The following is a 13,627-nucleotide window of genomic DNA, read 5'->3' on the forward strand; positions in this document are numbered from 1 at the left end:
GGTTGTTTTGGCCGATGAAAAATATTTTAATAAAAATTTTTCTGTCATTTGTTCCCAAGTAGTGATTGAACCTCGTGGTAATGAGTTCAACCATTGTTTAGTGTTATTCCTCAATGAAAAGGGAAACAACCGAAGGTGGATGGTAACATCAGAAACGCCATTGATTTTAAAAGTGTCGCAAAAACTCTAAGAAAATTTCCAAGTGAGCATTGGGATCCTCGTCCTGCAAACCATCAAACTGAACAAACTATTGGATCATTTGAATTGTGTTAGGTTTCAGTTCAAAATTATTTGCAGCAACAGCAGGCCTAACTATGCTCGATTTAGTTCCTATTAAAGAAGGTTTAGCATAATCATACATAGTACGTAGAGCAGGATTCTGATTATCAGCAATTGCAGGAGGTAGTGGATTTTCTTGGTTTTCAGCCATCTCCTCGGTTGTGGTTGAAGTATCGTCCTCTTGCTCTTCCTCTGTGTATCGTAAGCTTTGCCTTATTTCTCTTCAGTTTCTGTGAACTGTGCGATGATCTCACTATCAAACAGTAATGGCCCCGATAGGTTTCTTCTAGTCATACACTATAAAAACCTACTAGGAACGAATAAAAGAAAAATTAGAAAAAAATTTAAATTGCAAATAAAGTAGAATGGCTGAAGTAATAAAAATCGAGTGTTCCTAATATCCTAGTTCCCCGGCAACGGCGCCAAAAACATAATATGTGATATTTGCGATAGGTTTTAAAAATTTATAATTAATCGTTCTTGAAACTAACTATTATCACGATAAAGGCATGTGTACCTATCAAATAGTAGTATAGCTTTAGCAAGACCGGATTGTCGAACCCAAATGAACCAAAAGTACTAGTAATTACTTTCTTTTTATTATCTAGCCTAAAAATTAAAGGATTTGTTTATCTAAACTAATTAACTAAACTAAGGGTGCACAGAGAGAAAATAGGGAAAAGCTTTTGGGACAACTCGATTAATTAAGACAATACCCAAGGAAAAATCCACCTAGACTTCACTTGTTATTTGACTCTGAATCATACATTTATTCAATTGACTTGATCCGTAGAAATCCCTAAGTTATATTATTATCTCTCTCGAGACTAATAACGTCTAACCCTAGGTTGATTAATTGAAATCTCTTTCTAATTAATGTCCTAGTGTTGCATTAACTCAATCTATGGATCCCCTTATTAGGTTTCACCCTAATTCGGCAAAATTTTATCACCCTATCTCTAGGTGTGCAATCAACTCCGCTTAATTACGACAAATTTACTCTTAGACAGGGTCTATTCCTCCTCTGAGTAAAAGCATTAACTTGAATCAATATCCTGGAATACTAAAACAAGAATTAAGAACACATAATTAAGAACAAGTCAAATATTTATCATACAATTCAGATAATAATAACAAGATCTGTCTTAAGTTTCATTCCCCTTAGGTATTTAGAGGGTTTAGTTCATAACTAAGAAAGAAAACATCTCAAAAGAATAAATATAACAAAACATAAAGATAACCCAAAACCCCTCAATGGAAATTGAAGAGAGATCTTCAGTCTTGATGATGAATCCGGCTTCTGAGATGGATCAGTCGGCTTCCCTCGAGTAATTCCTTGCCTCCTACTCTGTGTGTCTATTCTAAGTGCCTCCTCTGGTGTTTAAATAGGTTTTAGAATGCCTAAGAGCCCTCAAAAGTGGCCTTTTCCTAATAGAGCTATACTTGGGCTCGGTAGGGACACGCTTGTGTGTGATTACTCCAGTCCGTGGTCAAGGCTGTTGAATAGGCACGAGCGTGTAGTCTACCCATGTAAGTCGTGTTTCGATCTTGCCAAATGGACACAGCTGTATGGCACGCCCGTGTGAGGAAGTCCAGGCCGTGTTGATTTCCCATGTAGGTCCATTTTCTCCATTTTCGGCCCATTTCTCGCTCTTTTTACTCTCCTATGCTCACCTAAGTATAAAACATGAAATTAAAGGATTAAGAGCATCGAATTCACCAAATCTAAGGAGAAACCATCCATAAATGTGCTAAGCATGGGATAAAAATGTATAAATTACAGTTTATCATATGAAAAAGCTATGCCACTATAACAATGCAAATATAGCTAAACCTCAAAGAAACCACATAAGGACAAAACATAGAGATTTAAGGAAATCAATATCGGGTTGCGTTTTTATCCTAGAAGACAGGTCTATTGTGTGAATATGTGTCAAATAGGGTTACATTGTTAACTTCACTATGGAGGGTCGAATATGAGGTATGAAAAAGCTATGCCACTATAACAATGCAAATATAGCTACACATAAGGACAAAACATAGTGATAGAAAGTATCACAAGGGAGATGGTAGTGTTTGACAGAATAGTGGATGTAGTCAAATATCTCATCTAAAGACAAACCCTAGGGATTTGTTTTACTGACATTCATTTACTTCACTAGAGCAAGTGGAGGATTGTTGGATATGGTGCCATAAGTGTAGTATTTTCATCTATGTACACTTGTAATTTTTTCAAACATATTTGTTAATCAACTTATTCATGAATTACATTAATATCCTTTGTATAATGTCCTGATATGGTTTTTACATGTAAAGAAAAATAGAAGCAAATATTACCTCACTAATTGTCTAATGTTTAGCTAATCCTAAGTGGTATTACGTTGTCGGATCGTAATATGGAAAGACAACTTATATTAGTAGACGAACCTAAACATGTCCTTAGTCTAATTGCTTGAAAGACTAATATTTCATCTATCAAGTTAAATTAAAAGATGTCTTATCTTAGGCATCAGAGCAGATGACTCCCAAAATATAGAGACATAGATGTGACTTACTAGATTGACAGTACATCGGATTGACCCAAGAAGAAGAGATCTTGAATCCTATTATAGATTTATTTACTTGTGACGTTTAAAGTATGGCACATCTTAATACTGAGTGGATGGCGGACTATGTATGCGTAACTCGTATACTTTGATGTAAGTAAAATCATGAGTTCAAATAGATAAGGAATCAAGAGTTGGCGCATTGGGTATACATGTAATAGTCGAATTTTGGGCTTAGTCGAAATAGTGGTTTCGGGACCATAAATTTGAATTCAAGAAATTATTTTTATTATTATTTTGGTGTTATAACATGATTATATTAGTGCATGAAAAATTTGGTGATGTAATTTTAGCGTTTGTGAGCTTAATTTCGAAAAATGACTAAATCGCATAAGGTGTAAAAGTTCTATTTTACTTGATAGATGTACCACATAGCTAGAGAACTGAAATTGGGGGTCTTTAAAGTGCAATTAGACCCTTCAGAAGCTGATGGCCGACCACAGGGGACAAGAAAATCAAATAGTCAAAGGAGTTGGTGACTTAATGTATAATAAAATAATACCCTAGAGACTAGCCTTCATCTTTTTCATTCTTCCTTTCTCCTCCAACGAAATTTTTAGCCATTATAAGGGTATTGGAAGCTTGAAATTTCAGCCACTTATATCTCTCTCAAGTAAGTGATTTACATGCTTATTTTTTATAGTTTTGGTACTTTTAGAACCCTTATGGCATGAGTTAGCTATTGAGGGGATCATTTTGCAAAATGGTTGATAGTGTAGGGATTTTCCATGAAATGATTTATGATGTTTGCTGAGTTTTTATGGAAGAAAATGAATCTTAGTTGTGTAGTAAACAACTTTTGTGAAAGGACTTCTCATGAAAACCCTAATAGGACCATTTTGTAAAGTTTGTAAAATGGATAGTAATGTTGTGAAACAATGGGAATTTTGGGTCACTATAAGAGTAAAAAGGGTTCTGCTGGGCTTAAGATTTGAAGAAATTTGATAAAAATCAATTTTTGAGCCTAGGGATAAAATGGTTATTTTGTGAAAGTCTAAGGGCAAAATGGTCATTTTGCAAAAAATGTGAATTTATGATTGCTTAAATTTATTTAGGGGTTAAATGAGTAAATTTTTATTATTTTAGATCAAGAAACACGAAAACTAGACTTGGACCGGGAGAAGGCCAAATAAGTGGAGTAAATCGTCTAGTCACCTACATTTATAATTTGAGGTAAGTTGTGTGTTAATAATGCAACTATATTGTTATGATGTGTAATTGAATTGATATTGCATAAATTGTTTTGATTGTAATACAAGTATGCATGTTGAGAAATTAATGTAATAAAGACTCCCAGTTGAACATTAGGAATAGATTTGGATATTCATACCATGACATTGGGTGATATGTGTGCTAGTGTAAGACATGTCTGGGACATGCATCGACCATATTATGAGAACTAGTGTAAGACATGTCTAGGACATACATCAGCCTCAAGATATACAAGCTAGTGTAAGACCTGTCTAGGACATGGCATCAGCTTGTTGAGTGTTAGTGTAAGACCTATCTGGGACATGGCATCGACATCAATAGATGAGAGCCAGTGTAAGACCTGTCTGTGACACGGCATTGGCATCGATGTATGAAAGTCAGCGTAAGACCTATTTGGGACATGGCATCGACTTCGATGTGCTAGCCAGTGTAAGACCATGTCTGGGACATGGTGTCAGCATTTTATCCCATGTTTGGGGTTATTAAATATCTTGTAGTATTCCAAATGGTTCAACAGGAGATTTATGGTTTATATCGAAATGAGAGAACTTATGATCATGTGATGAGTAGTACAGGTACCTAAATGAGAATGATGACATTCGAGCTCAATTACATTGTATGTTTAGTAAAGGAGGAAAGTAAGTAAGTATACATATGATTACTTGTGCTTTTTACACGAATTATGAGATGTGAATTCAAACCAATGTCGTATGATTGGTGAGAAATAAATATGAGCAAGTAGTGTTTATGTGACTTACTAAGCTTTATGCTTACCTCTTTTCCTTTCCATTTTTTTATAGTGCCGCCAAAGTAGCTCATGGATCATCGTCTTACATCGGAGAAGCTAGTCACACTATCCTTGAAGCAATTGGTATAGCTAGTTTTATCATTTTGATTATGGCATGTATAGGAAATAGTCTTTTTGTAATGGTCACATTGTTTTGGGCCAAATGAGTGGCTTGTCATAGCTCTTTAGTCATTTTCTATAATGCCATGGATGGTGGATATTATTGGTTATTGATAAGTGCAAATGATGATGATTTCATAGATGAGAAAATCACATGACTAATCAATTTTTTGTTAGATTGTTAAAGTGTAATGTGGTTGTATTAGATATGTTGTTGTGGTTGAATTGGCTTTATGTTGCTGTGTGAATTGATGGTATGTATTGCTTTATAGGTAGGTGTAAGTAATGGTGGCAAAAAGGCTTGGTAGATAGCCTATTTTTTTCCATACGGCTAGACACACTGGCATGTGCCTAGGCCGTATGTGACACACGGTTAGCCCCATGGGTGTGCTGTTAGACTGCATGCCCCCTGCACCTCAAATTTGCAAGTCAGTATGCATGGTAGTAAACACACGAGCAGAGACACGACCGTGTGTCTTAGCCGTGTAGAGGACAAGGCCTTTGGCTACGAGCGTGTGCCTTGGCCGTGTGCCTCAAATTGGTTGCTGACGTCAGAAATAAAATGTCAAGGTTTTTACACACGAGCTATAACACGGGCGTGTTATGGCAGTGTAAGGGACACAGGCTATAGACACGGGCGTGTACTCAGCCATGTGAAAACCCCTGTAGGTTCAAATTTTGAATTTAATTCACACGGGCTCGGGGCACAGGAGTGTCCCCTTGTGCTTAAGCCGTGTAAACCACACGAGCCTTTAACACGACCAGATCAAAATGGCCACACGGGCGTGTCATCTTTCCACATGGGCGTGTGCCCCTATCTCAAGTTACAATCTTTTCAAAATCTTTAAAGATGTTCGGTTTAATCCCAGATAGATTCCCAAAGATGATTTGGGCCTTGTAAAACCATATTGAGAATTTTTAGATTAAGAGAGAAAATTTTTAAATTTGATTTAGTTTTTTTTTTATAATTCAAAAATAATCGTATGCATGTGTTTAAGTTAGGTAATGCCTCGTGCCCAATCCCGGCCTCGGACTCGGGTGAGGGGTGTTACAATACGACTTCTGTAGTATGTAGCATCATTCACAACAATGGAATTCATAGCCCAAGATATGGGTAAATGATATCCTCTCATTGGAATTACATGGTTGATGAAAAGTGAACGTGGCCACAAGTAGTTCATCTTTGTGATGAATGACTTGATTATTATTTAATAGTAATTGACTTTTCATGAATGAAGATGTAATGATTACCATGAGATAAAATAGGATCATATTGGGAGAACATATTTATCCCAAAGAGATTAAGGATAGCCTATGAGGGTAACACACTTATGACAAGGTCATTAGACGAGCACTGATCAAGTCACTTTCGTAATGGTATATCATTGGGGAGAGCTCAGTCACGATACTACAGTGGAATGACTTCGTGACTAAATGAGTTTATAATTAATAGGCAAAAAGCTAGAACTTAATTATAAATCATTTAAGTGCTAATCACATATGTCTAATCGGTCCCACCTCTAGCTCATTGAAACCAGAAATAAATTGCATGTTGAATTAATTAAATAGAAAGAATAAAGTTAGAGAAATAAGAAACATTTGGAAATGAATCTAGTTTTCTCGAAATGGAAATGACCTTGAAAAATGAAATTATGATTTTTTAATTATTATTTAATTAAGTGATTAAATAATTGAAAATCGAAAATGAAAATAAATTTATTGGTTATGTGAATGTATTGAATGTAGAAATATTGAATATATTTTCTCATAGAATATCTTACGCTAAAGTCGTCATGATTTTAATAGAATTAGAATTGGGTTGCTAAATTATTTAATTGAGAAATTAATTTAACAAATTAATTTAAGATGTTTATTTTGGGAAATAGGAAAAACAAATATCCGGTTGGATTAAATTATAAAGTATTGGATTAAAAATCCAGAAAGTACTTGTAATCGGACCCGATATAGAAGAGGCCCCAAAACCCCTCATGTTTAATGCTAGGGACAACAAACTCGAGTTCATTTAACTAAGGTTGTCACCCCACCTAATCCTGGTTAAACTAGGAGTTCATTTTTCTATTGAAATAGACTTTTACAATTCAACAAGAGTGTGACCTCTTCTCACTATAAATAGATGGCACCGATAGGGCTAAAAGCACACAACTTTAATATATTATTATTTTATCCAAAAATAGTGAGAGTTTATTTTAAGTATTAATTCTATTTTCTGGAATAAAAATTTCGTCTGTTTCTATTGAGAGAGATTTTGCTTTCACACTAAAAGTAAATAAAACTATTTCTAGTTATATTTTTAATTCGAGTCGTTTGAGTCCATACTCGAAGTAGTTCGTGGTACGAGAATAGTGGAGAAGGTCGTTCAATTGAAAGCCAAGAACTATAAGGATCCGTCTAGCCAAGAACACAAGTGTGATTTTGATAAAGATTTTATTGTTATACAAATCGGCTCGATTTTCAAAAAAATTATTTTTTTTTTGTGCAAGAAAACCATTTTCGAACTAAACTTTTTCTAGTAATGTGAGTGATCAAGATAGGATTTGTCCCTCTTACATAATGGGAGCAATATCTTATACCTCTTGATCGAGTGAGACTAAAAATGCATGGACATGCTCAAATGAGTTGATATGAAAAACCTCACTTATTTGTTTATTTTAGTCTACTCGGGATATTAGGAAACAAAAGATTGGACCATACAAATGTGATTGTTCCATGACTTGTGTCCAATCTAGAGATGTTCCAATGTTGCATAAGCCCACAAGTCACAAACCTATGGTTAAAGTGATCAGAATAAAAAGAAAGTTAAGATTATATTTAACTATCACATGGATTAAATTAAAATAGAAATATTCTTATGACTAATTTAATTTGACAAAGTTAGATATTAAATGAGATATGTGTACATACTTGATGTACATGCATAGAGGATACAACTAAAATAATAAATGAATTGGATTCATATAAATTTTAACTGAGAATATTTTATTGGAATTATTCAATAATGATTTAATATTTTCATTCAAAGATACACTTTTAGGGGTTATGGAACCTAATAACCTTATGGTAAGGATGTCAGGTTTGATGGTAGTTTTCTTAAATCGCTCTATGGTTTAACATTGGATTTTGAATAAAAGGAAGCTAGAAATCTAATTTTTTATGTTACCCGAAATATCACTTTGGCTAGCAGCAAAAGGATTTTCTTTTTTTTTTTTTTCTCTCTAAAGAGTTTAGAGAATTTTCTAATTTTTCTCTTATAGGTGTATTAAGTAGAGTTCGGGGTATTTTGTTGCGGTTGAGGTTTGGCATCTCGACAGCAGTTTCACATCCATACTAGTATTGTTATTTTCTAGATCATTTTAAGGTATACCCGAGTTCATTCTTTGTACATGAATCCATAAGTTGTGATATTTGGAGTTATTTTTCTGTTGCTCTAAGAATCATACAAATGTTCCAATAAATATATGGTAGGTTTATGAGTTTAAGCTGTGCTAGACACCAATGAGCATTGCTCCTTGGCATTACTCATAAACGATCTCAACAAAAATATCTTTTCCTTGAAGTGTAGAATTGTAAGTTCAACTTTGATAAGATACAACAATCAAGTTCATAAAAGATTCCTCTCTCCATTAAAGTCTCCCACTAATTGCTTCATTATAGCGGTAGTCTCCCTCTCTTGCTTCACTGTAGTCTTCATGAGACATACAACATCTGCATTCAACTCATTAATTCTATCTATAATATTTAGAGTGTATTTGATAAACTGAAGATTTAAATGCTGAAAAATTAAGTATTGAATTTTTACTGCTAAATTTTATAAGTGCTAAATTTATATTAGAAAGTTGTTTGGTAAATAAGTAAAAATAAGTACTAAGTATAATTATGTTGTTTGGTAAAATACATATTGATTTTAAAAATTATTTATTTTTAATTTAAATTTTATTAATATGATATTTTATATATTTTTCGATAAAAGTCACATATGTTAATTTGAATATCTTATTTAAAAAAGGATAATTTGATATAATTTTAATAAAATAAAATCAACTTAATGTTTTCTATATTAAGTGATAAATAGCTAACTACTTATTTATCTCATTCAATAATTTTTATTAAATTTTTATATATAAATTTTTTTATATCAAACACATTTAAAATATTAAATAATGAAAATTTAATTTTATTAATTCGATATGATTTAGAGTTTTGGAAATACTATTGGCTTAATAATACAAGCATGGAAGAAACAAAACAGCAACGTTTTCTTCATCAGATCAACATTTTTGTTTTGTTTTGTTTTTGTTTTTTTTTTTTTTTTGAAGAAATCAAACGCTTGAAGATTGGGTAACAAAGAGAGAGTTTGTGGAAATTACAGGGCTCTATATTTTTTGTTTTTGTGAATTACTAGTTAAGGCATAATAATTTTTAAAAGAAATCATTGTTGGGCCTAGAACTAAAGAGGTTGAAATCACCAAAACCTCATTGGATAAATATCTCCATAGCTCATCAGTAATGTATGCAAGGCGCTCCTCCATAAATATGGCGGAGCCTTGACATTTGTCGAACACATACCATTTATGGAGATGATAGTAATGAGTATCCTTGTCAACTCCCCTAAAGACAATGTAACATGGCATGGAAAGACATCATCTATCACATCAAAACCCATGTGAGACTCTCAACATGACCATTTATCTTCCAAATAAATTTTGAAGCACATGTTAAACAACCTAAATGGTGAGGTCCTACAATAAAAAATATATAATTAATTGACTCTACTAATAACTAGTTGGAGAAGGTAGAAGTGATTTTTTCTTTAAAATTTTGAATTAAGTCGGAATTTTTGAGTTATCATATTATTAAGAGCGTTTTATCTACCAAAAAAAACTAATTTCAAACTACAGATATTACAAAATAAAAAATAAAAATAAATAATAGACTCCACCTACATCCTCAAGACACCGAACACTGTTATTCTACCAAACTTTTCGTATACCACTTAAGCACAAATTCAACCACTCTTCAACTGCTATAAGACTTCTCCACTATCGTCTGAACCTCCACTTTTGTTTCACATCCAAATCTTTCCCTCAACAAAATGAAAGTTGGCTGTATAAATTGATATTTTCCATCTTTGCAGATTGGATAGAGATGTTAATGATGTAATTATTATTCTCGCTAATTTTTTTTTTTGAAATTTTGAACGTGAGCAAGGAAGTGATTTTTTTATTTATTACATCATTGTTTATTTGCTGTCCAAATCCACTTAAAACCTTGTGTGATTAGAAGTGTCCTAGAATTATCACTTTAAAAAAGTGCATTTAAGCTAAACCAATCCCCTCTCGAAACGTCACAACAAAAATAATTGAAAATTAGAATAATGTGGAAAAAAAAAAAGAAAGGGACAGCCAAAAAAACCTTTGATAAACCCGAGGAAATATTATTGGTGCAGTGTGGAGGGAAGTGTAAGAGGTAATTGCTGCTGCTAATAAGCAATCCAAGACAGTGCAGCCACGTGTCGTTACAAGTGATGTCATCTCATCTGTTGCATTAGAACCAAAATAAGCTCAGATTTTCCTTTCAGCTCTATAATGGAAGACAGAGAGGGAAAAGCCTTGTAGTATTATATCATATCTCTGTGACTGTCGTCCCCATGCCATGCGGGGAAAGGCAGGGCAGTGCAGGCCCCATGCCCGCAGGTACTCTCCAATTGCAATGCACTGTTCCCAGGAGAAATTAAAGATATATGCTGCTACACCTTTTTTGTTTTTGCCCCAACTCATATATTCATCAGCTTCATCAGTAACACAACTTCATACCACCATATTGAAAGGTAAAAAGTGTGGTTAAAAATTTAAAAATGTTAAACAATGCCTAGTTTATGTTTGTATGTAGAGACAATGTTGTTCTCTATTTGTTTCATTTCAAGCCAAAAACTTCCAACCAATTAAATGGACAATGAGAGAGATAGAACAAGGTTGAAGAGAGAGGGTTCAAATTTTGAAACTAAATAAATGAATTGTCCGACTAAAACTATCCATTTGGACCATAGTGCAGATAATACAAAAGAAAAAACAAAGAACAAGAAAAAGGCAATGCCTACCACAACAAGAAAAGAGACCTACATCCAGTTAATTTGACTAAAAATTATTATAGATGGAACTGAAGATACTAATTCAAGTCCTAACATATTGCATATACACAGTCAGTAAATTCAGTTCAAACTCAAAAGTTAATAGTAACAATACTATGGAACTAAACACCATTGGCACTGAGAATCCTTGAGAATGGAAAAAAGAATTACCTAGCTAGCATTACTGTCATCATCATCATCTTCTTCTTCTCCTTCACCCTCATTCTCCAAGGCTTCCTTTGCAGCTTCCTTGTACTACATTAATTCTCACAAACTGCACCATCAAAATCAGGTTTTGGGGAACTTATGCTGCCCCAAGCTCAGTGTCAGGCAAATCAATATCATTGTTGATCAAAGGACTAGGTGGAGAAGTGGGACAAGTAGTGGGTAACATTCTTGAGTAGAGCTGGTCCAATTGGTGAAAATAAGTGCAGGTTTTAGAATGCCGACAGCGCTTCTTGCCATTTTCTTTGCTCTTCCTAAAATATTTGTTAATGTTCTCCCATTTTTCTTTGCATCTTTTAGCACTTCTTTGATAACCAAGGGAAGCCATGAAAGAGCTTACCTCTTCCCAAACAGGCCCTTTCAATCCAGGTTCTCTAAACTTTGCTTCTAAGTCGCATCTCACTTGGATCAATGCCTCAACTTCAGCTCTAGGCCACCTGCTATTGTTATCATTTGAGGGTACCATTGCACTTTCTGGTTGCACCAACAATGGAGTCCTTGGAGGAAGATTGATGCTTTGACCTGTAAGTTTCTCCAAATAAGATACAATAACAGCCTCTCTATTTGAAGCTAAAGCTTGTTCGTTTGCTCTTGCAATGGCCTCATTTTTACGTTTCTCAGCCTCTCGTTGCCTCCATGATTCTTCTTTGGCTGACCTTTCTTTATCCATTGTTTCAGTCACTTCCAAGAACCTTTTATGAAGTCCTTCTTGATGATCAATCACTTGTTTCACCAAAGTTTCAAAAAAAACAAGCATCGAACACAATTGCTCCTTCATTTTCTTCTTCCTCTTCTTCTTTTGAATCTTCCTCAATGAAGCTTGTTCTCCAATAGAACCCTCTGATCCATGGTCAACCCCGGTTGTAACATTATCACCCCGACCATTGGCACCTACATTATGGCCTTGAAATTCGGTTGAGGGCATGGGAATACCCTCATTTGCAGGTGAATAATTTTCACCTGTGAGAGCCGAGCCAGAGCCAGCTTGAGTAGTTTCCCCACCAAGGCCATAAATAGCTTCAAGCTCACCAAAGAACCTATATTTGTTATCCAAATGCTTGCTTCTCTCACTTGTACATTGCCTAATGCTATCCTCATCACACCTATTTAGGGACTTCCTGGACATGGGTAACAAAGAAGTCAATTTTGGGAAAAAAGAAATTATAATAAATCATTTTAAAAAAATTACCAAAAGGGTTGTTTGATGGGAGAATCTTCTTGGGGATGCCAACAATGAGGTGCCAAAAGAGAAGGCTGGTCATTTCCATTTTGTTGAGGATGGTTCAAAGCTAAAACAGCCTCTTTTTTCATACTAATTTCATCAAGACCCAACTTGAAACCCACAGCCGAATTGGGTTGCTGAAACTGATGTTGGTGGAGAAGAAGCTGATGGGTAAGTGGACCCAAATTTTGCTGGAAAAGTTGTTGACAATGAAGAGAGTTTGAAATGGAGAAAACTGAAGAATAACCATCTTCCTCCGTTAGCCGCTCTTGTAGATTCTGTGCACCATATTTAACTGGCTGCATTTTTTTTTCTTTGGTTATTTAAGGTAATAAAAATGGAAGACAAAGGAAGATAATCAGATATAGGGAGAATTGGAAGGAAAGTTTAAAAAGGTAAAAGGGTGAGAGACGAAGCATTAATTTATTTTTTAAAAGAAATAAAGGAAAATTCTGTTACATGGGACGGGATACTCTCCAAGGAAGTTAGGGTTTTGGTTTATCCCCAAAACAATCTATCTTTTGTTATTTAAAATATTAATTTTTAAATAATAGTATAGAATAATTTTAATATCTATATGAATTTAATTAAATTAAAATTTAATCATTATTATTTTAAAAAATTAAAAATCAATTCAGTTGGTTGATACAGTTAAGTTTTGTGATTAAATCACATTTGAAAATTAATAATTCAACTATTTATATAATGAATGAGTGAAAATTAATAATTGGATTAAATGTATTTAGTTATAACTGAATTAGCTTCTTAATTTCACCAAATTAACCAAATGAACATGGAATGGGAAAAAATCTAACTGGATCCGATTTGCTTTAAACTTAAAATCATATAGATATGATCATTATTTTCTTTTTCTTTTTTCAATATCTTTCTTAATTCCTTGCCAAACAATCTGAATCTAAAGTTTAACAAGAAAGAAGAGAGTGATGAAGCCAAATTTAATACACTGGGGGTTAAGGATATATATAGCAAAGGGTCCTCGTATTTTGTATTTAGAACAATAGAACAAAGTT

The 13,627-nt window shown here is 33.9% G+C and overlaps 1 protein-coding gene across 1 annotated transcript; it reads right to left on the minus strand.

Annotated features, from left to right (window-relative positions):
* Positions 1-11,014: 11,014 nt before the first annotated feature.
* LOC108464970 (trihelix transcription factor DF1-like) lies at positions 11,015-13,097 on the minus strand. The gene is made up of 2 exons (XM_017765256.2): positions 12,564-13,097; positions 11,015-12,492 (listed from the first exon to the last, which is right to left on the minus strand). Exons 1-2 carry the CDS (start codon positions 12,899-12,901, stop codon positions 11,454-11,456), a joined length of 1,377 nt encoding a protein of 458 aa, XP_017620745.1. The 5' UTR covers positions 12,902-13,097; the 3' UTR covers positions 11,015-11,453.
* Positions 13,098-13,627: the final 530 nt, after the last annotated feature.

The sequence above is a fragment of the Gossypium arboreum genome, chromosome 6 (assembly GCF_025698485.1).
Source record: "Gossypium arboreum isolate Shixiya-1 chromosome 6, ASM2569848v2, whole genome shotgun sequence".
Lineage (NCBI taxonomy): Eukaryota > Viridiplantae > Streptophyta > Magnoliopsida > Malvales > Malvaceae > Gossypium > Gossypium arboreum.